This window comes from Callorhinus ursinus, unplaced genomic scaffold (genome assembly GCF_003265705.2).
Source record: "Callorhinus ursinus isolate GAN/ISIS: 27379988/994484 unplaced genomic scaffold, GSC_fseal_2.0 scaffold64, whole genome shotgun sequence".
Lineage (NCBI taxonomy): Eukaryota > Metazoa > Chordata > Mammalia > Carnivora > Otariidae > Callorhinus > Callorhinus ursinus.
Window position 1 is genome coordinate 4,148,743 of NW_027397126.1, and position 6,356 is coordinate 4,155,098.

At 51.8% G+C, this 6,356-nt stretch overlaps 1 protein-coding gene across 11 annotated transcripts in view; it reads left to right on the top strand.

The window, feature by feature from the left end:
* LOC112815522 (melanoma-associated antigen 10-like) overlaps positions 1-6,152 on the top strand; it is a 6,297-nt gene extending 145 nt beyond the window's left edge. Inside the window, exons 2-6 of one of the 11 annotated variants that reach the window (XM_073885640.1) lie at positions 2,284-2,362; positions 2,638-2,722; positions 3,092-3,194; positions 4,426-4,495; positions 4,571-6,152. In XM_073885640.1, the coding sequence (XP_073741741.1) occupies positions 4,635-5,726 (1,092 nt within the window). In that variant the 5' untranslated portion in view covers positions 2,284-2,362; positions 2,638-2,722; positions 3,092-3,194; positions 4,426-4,495; positions 4,571-4,634 and the 3' untranslated portion in view covers positions 5,727-6,152. Of the gene's footprint in view, positions 1-2,219; positions 2,363-2,637; positions 2,723-3,091; positions 3,195-4,425; positions 4,496-4,570 lie in introns of all 11 variants that reach the window. The other 10 variants (XM_073885638.1, XM_073885634.1, XM_073885643.1 and 7 more) reach the window with 10 other exon arrangements.
* Positions 6,153-6,356: the final 204 nt, after the last annotated feature.

Sequence of the window (6,356 nt, forward strand, 5' to 3'; positions counted from 1 at the left end):
CGAGCTCTGCCCTGCCGGTGCCATCAGTCCTGGAAAGCCACGGGCACAGGTGGTCGGATTTGGTGTTCCATGACTTTCGTCTTGGGATTCTGGGGCACCTGGGGCTTTCTTTGAGGGGTGCGGATTTAGGTTAAAAGAGGGAGGAATCCCAGGCTCTGCGAGGCTTCGAGGTGAGGACCCTGAGGGAGGAGGTGGAGACGTCCCTCCACTGAGATGGGGGCTGAGGCTTGCCCAGCCATCAACCCTGGGAAACCGCAAACAGAGGTGGTCAGATATGGCATGTCGTGACTTACACTTCGGGAGTCTGGGGGACATGACGCTTTGTCTGAGGTGCTTCCGACTCAGATCAGCACAGGGACAGCCTCGGGTATTTCCCGGCACAGGTTGAGGACCCTGAAGGAGGGTGGAGGCTCTGCGCACTGCAGATGGAAGTGTGTGTGGTGGCAGGGGGGCGGCAAGCCCTGCCATGCACTTGCTGTTAGCGCTGAGAAACCGCAGGCACGGGTTCCGAATATTTTGTCTCGACTTTCATTTTGGGAGTCTGAGGGACATGAGACTTGTTAGAGCTGGACTCGGGTCAGCGGAGGGACGCGTCCCAGGTCTTGCCCGCACAAGGTAGCACCCCGAGGGAGGAGACCTCTCACCATAGAATGGGTGCGCTGCCCCCACCCCGCCCCTTTTGTCAGCCCCGGATGTGTTGTATCCAGACCCCCATCTTGGGAGTCTGAGAGACGTGAGGCTTTTTTTGATGGAAGCCGATTCAAGTTGCCAGAGGGAGAAGTCCCAGGCCGTGTCAGGCATTAAAGTGAGGACTCTGAGAAAGGACTGAGAGGAGCTCTCACTGCACAGGGGTGCCCCAACCCTTCTTGCCTGTCCCTGTTGTTTGCCCGGAAGGCTCCATGCAGGCCCCGGTGTGATGTATCCAAATGTGGTGTATCTGGACATTCATCTTTGGAGCCTGAGGGAATGAGGCTTTTCCTGAGGGGGTGCAGGCTCAGGTCAGTAGAGGGAGGAGTCCTAGGCCCTGTCAGGCATCAAGTTGAGGACCCTGAGGGAAAAGTGCAGGGACCTCCCAATCCAGACCGTGGGGGCCCCTTATGAGCCTGCCCCTTGTGTCAGCCCTGAGAAGACTTGAACAGGGCTGTGGAGCACAGGGGCAATTCTTTATCCCCCGGCTTACTTCTCTGGCATCTCAAGGAGATGGTGGCCATGGCTTGAGGGCCCATCCTCAGGTCAGCAGAAGGGAGGGGATGCAGACCCTGTCAAGAATAAATATGAATACTTTTAGGATGGATATTGGGACCTTCTACTGCAGACAGAGGGACTCTACTCTGCCCCCGCTGTCAGCCACGGGAGGACTCAGCAGTGGTGGTCAGATGTGGTGTGCCCTCAGTTCTTCCAGGGAGTGGTGGGGCTTGTCTCATGGCAGCGAGGCCTTCGTCTGAGGGGGCAATATAAATACTTTAAGGGAAGACGGAAGATATCCTCCCACTGCAGAACAGACGGGATTCAGCCCCTGCTGTGAGCCTTAGGAGGTGACAGGATGTGGCTTCTCTTTACTTTTGTTTGGAGGTTCTCAAGGGAATGAGAACCTAGGTCTGAAGGGGCAAGGGCAGCTTCATAAAGGGAGGAATCCCAGGCCCCACCAGGGTTCAGTTTAAGGACTCAGGGCACCCCCTTCATCAGAGCAGATGGGACCTAGTGCTTCTCCACCCTTGCTGTCAACATGGGAGGACCAGAAGCATAGTTACTGGATGTAGCCACCCCTCCATTTTTTCTGGCGGGGGAGTCCCAGGGAAGTGAAAACCTTGGTCTGATGGGTGTAGCCTGAGTGCAGTAGAGGGAGGAATACTGTGCTCTGTCAGGTGTCAAGATGAGGACTCTGAGGGAGGATTTAGAGGACCTCTCATCCTATAGAGAGAGGTCTTACAGAAACTTGCCCCTGCCATTAGCCCTGGGAGGCCACACAGCAGGGTTGCCAAATATAGTGCTTCTTGATTTCCACTTTGGGGGTCTGAGGGAGGTGAGGCTGTTTCTGAGGGTTGTAACTTCAGGTTAATAGAGGGTAGAGTCCAGGTCCTGCCAGGCATCAAGGAGAGGACCATGAGGGAGGATTGAGAGGACCTTCCACCCCAGGTAGATGTGGTCTTGGTCTACCTTGAAAATACCCCAAGAGAGAGGAGGCCCCAGCCATGCCCTGCCCCTCCTGTCAACCCCAGGAGTCCACAGGCAAGGTTGGCTAGATGTGACATTTCCTTACTTTTGTCTGGGGGAGAGTCTTAGAGAGGTGAGGACCTTGGTCTGAGGAGGTGACACATCAATTCAGAAGAGGGAGGAGTCCCGGGCTCTGTCAGGAATCAAGGTAAGGACCCTTGGTGAAGCCTGAAACCACCCCCCTCCCTGAAAAGAAGGATGTCACAGAATCTCAGCCCTGGGAGGATCTGAGCAGGGTGGCTGGGTGGGAAGAACTCTCAATTCGGCTATAGACTCTACCAAGAATCAAGGGGATAGAGGGGCTCATGGAGGTGAGGTCTTGGTTGGAGGGGGAGACTTCAGGTCAGCAGAGGGTAGGATAGGCCTTGCCAGGAGTACAGGCAGGAGTGGCTGGATTTGGTGTCTTTTTACTTTTGTTTGGAGTATCCCAGGGAGGTGAAGGGCTTGGTCTGAGCTGGTGACATCAACAGAGAGAGGAATCCCAGGATCTGTGACAAGTCAAGGTAAGGTAAGGACCTTGAAGGAAGACTAAGGGCACCCCCATCCCAGACAGAGGAGCCTCACAGAAACTTCACCCTGTCCCCACTGTCCACCCTGGGAGGATCTGGCTAGGAATGCCCAGATGTGGTACATCCTCGCTTCCTGCATGGGGTAGGTGGAGGTATCTCTGGGAAGTGAGACCTTGGTCTGAGAGGGTGATTTCAGGTCACCAGAGGAAGTGGGCCCAGGCCCTGCCACAAGTAAAGAATACCTTGAGGGAAGATAGATGGAACCCCTCCTCCAATCTGGGACAGATGGGGCCTAGCCCCTGATGTCAGCCCTGGGAGACCCTGGGAAGTAGTGGCTGGCTGTGATGTCTCTTTACTTTTGTCTTGAGGGACTTGGAGCTGAGGTCTTTAGTCTAAGTGTGAAGGCAGGTCAGCTGAGAATCCACATCACGTCAGAAGAGGAAGGAGTCCCAAGCTCTACCAGGAGTCAAGGTAAGGACCTTTGGTGAGGAACAAAGGTACTTCCCACCCCAGAAAGAAGAGACCCCGTAAAGACTGGCTTACTTCTTTTCTCAGCCCTGGGACAACCCAAGCAGGGTTGCCTGGATATAGTATGCCCTCACTTTCCCAAGGTGAGGGAGGTGTCCCAGAGAGGTGAGGTCATGGCCTGAGGGGTGATATTCAGTCAGCAGGGAGTAGCCCAGGCTGTGCCAAGAGTAAAGATGAATGCCATGAAGGGAGGATTGAGGATAGTCCCACCACAGAACAGGTGGGGCCCTCCCCTTGTGTCAGCACTGGAAGGATCTAGCAAAGGTGACAAGATGTGGTGCCTCTTTTTTGTGCAGGGGTTCTCAGGAAGGTGAGGGTCTTGCTCTGAGGAGGAGACACATCAGGACAGCAGAGGGAGGAGTCCCAGTCTCTGCCAGGGTTTAAGATAGAGACCCTGAGTGAGGACTGAAGGCATACACAGCCCTGCCCTGCCCCTGCTGTCAGCTCTGGGAGGTCCTGGGGCATAGTGAACAGATATGGTGTGCCCTCACTCCCTTCTTGGTGGTGTCAGGGAGGTGAAGGCTTGTTCTGAAGGGGCCAGACTTAGGAAAACAGAAGGAGGAGTCCCACGTTCTACCAGGCATCAATGTGAGGAATGAGGGTAACTCTCAGGTAGGAGAGAGGGATTCTCACAGACTTGGGCCACCCTTGCTGTCATCCAGGGAAGCCCTGGGCTTGTATGGTCAAATGTGTTGCTCTTTCACTTCCTTCTCATTGGTCTCAGGAATGTGAGCTCCTGTTCTGAAAATTTTACCTTACACTAGCAGAGGCAGGGATGTTGGGGAGGGGTTGGCCACAGTGCCATGGTGGGGGGGGTGGGTGGGCATGCCTTGTTAGGGGAAAGGTGAGAACCTTAGCACAGAGGGGATCATCCACTGCAGGATAGTAGGGATCTCCCAGAGCCTGGTCCCTCCTCCCTGTTCAGGGCTCCAGAACTATGAGGTGAGGTCTTGGTGTGAGGCACATGTCCTCAGGTCAGCAGAGCAGAGGAGGATTAGGCAGTGCTAGGAGCCAAGGTGAGGTACACACCTTGAATGTCTACTAAGGACTCCACCCATGTCAGAACAGAAGGGACCCCAGAGTGCCCAACTTCACCTGCCCACAGTCAGCTCTGGAAGACTTGAGCTGTGCTGGCTGGCTGCACCCTGAAGAGCTTTCTCATATCCTCCTATAGGTTTCTAGGAAACAAACTGTCCAGGAAGACAGAAGTTCTGTGAGGCCCTAGAGCACCCCCCAAAGAGCCTGTAAGTTGGCCTTTGTCAGAGCTGCCAAGGGTGTTTCTCTGCTGAGACCACTAACCCTCTTCCTCCCTCCCATAGGCCTGTGGTACCCCACCTCCCATTGTCTTGCTCATACTTCTTGCTACTGCCAACAAGAGTCATCATGCCTCACCCTCCAAAGCGTCTACGCCTCACATTTGAGCCAGACTTTCAAACCCAAAGTGAGATACAAGGCCTAGAAGTGGCAGATGTTCTTGTAGCTGAGGATGAGGAGGAGACTTCCTCTATTTCCAGTTGCTCTTTCAACTTCTCTTACCCCTCCACCTCTGCCTCCCCGCCTTCCTCTCCTGTAATCCCAGCCTCCCTAGAGGTGGAGGAGGAAGAGGAGCCTGCTGCAACACTGAGTCCTCCCCAGAGTCCTCAGAGCTCCTGCTCCTTCTCTGCATCATGGAGCACATCAGGAGTCTCCAACAGCCAAGAAGAAGAGGATACAAGTTCCCCTCACACCTCAAAAGTCACCAAATCTTTGCCCAGAGACGCACTAGATGAGAAGGTGGCTGATTTGGTGCATTTCATGGTCCTCAAGTATCGACTGAAGGAGCCCATCACAAAGGCAGAAATGCTGAAGATTGTCATCAAAAGGCACAAGAAACAATTCCCTGTGATCTTCAAGAAAGCGTCTAAATGTTTGGAGGTGATTTCTGGCATTGATGTGAAGGAAGTGGACCCTACCACCCACTCCTATGTCCTTGTCAACTCCCTGGACCTCACCCATGATGAGATGCTTAGCGACAACCACAGCATACCTAAAAATGGTCTCCTGATAATCATTCTGGGTGTGATCTTCATAGAGGGCAATTGTGCCCCTGAGGAAGACATCTGGGATTTCCTGAATATGATGGGAGTGTATGCTGGGAGGGAGCATTTCATTTATGGGGAGCCCAGGAAGCTCATCACCAAAGATTGGGTGCAGGAGAATTATCTGGAGTACCGGCAGGTGCCTAACAGTGATCCTCCATGCTATGAATTCCTGTGGGGTCCCAGGGCTCATGCTGAAACCAATAAGATGAAAGTTCTGGAGTTTTTGGCTAAGATCAAAGGGATTGACCCCATTTCCTTCTCATGCTGGTATGAGGAGGCTTTAAGAGATGAGGAACAGAGAGCCCAGCCCAGAATTGGTTCTGTGGATAATACTACTGCTATGTTCATTGCACAGCATTGGTCAGCAGCTTCTCCTGACCCAACTGAAGAGTGAGCCCAGATATTCATGTTGTATTTGAAGAGGTCAGTCCTGGCTCTGAGTAGAGGAGGGTCAGGATCAGGCTAGGGAGAACACAGTATACAACTTTGTGTTCCTTTTCTATGTGGATGATTTGGAAGTTTATCTTTTTTTCCTTTTGGTATTCTTCAAATGCTGTTTTTTTTTTTAATAGAAGGTTTATTAGCTTTAGAATCTAAGTATATAAATGAATTTGTCACACACCTATTGCTATTTTACAAAACAAACTGGGGAACCTTCCCTCTTATTTTGTGTTCTGGAACAAGATAACATGATACTGGAATAGGAATTTCCTTGGAAATGTGAAAGAAAATGGAGAAAAAATGTAAAATGTGGTTAATTTTTGGATTCCCTTAACCACTTTAGTTTATTGTTCTGTAAAATTAAAAGATACATACCTGGATTCGCTTGGCTTACTGAAGAAAGTAGGCATAATCCTAATAAATCTTATTTTAAAAAACCTTGCTTACTGACTCATTTATTCGCCAAACATTAATTGGATATTTTCTCCTTGGAAAGCACTGTGTTAATAGTGGAAATACTAGGATAAACAAGACACACCCCTAATCATAAAATGGTAGATGCTAGGGGCAGCAATCATCAGGA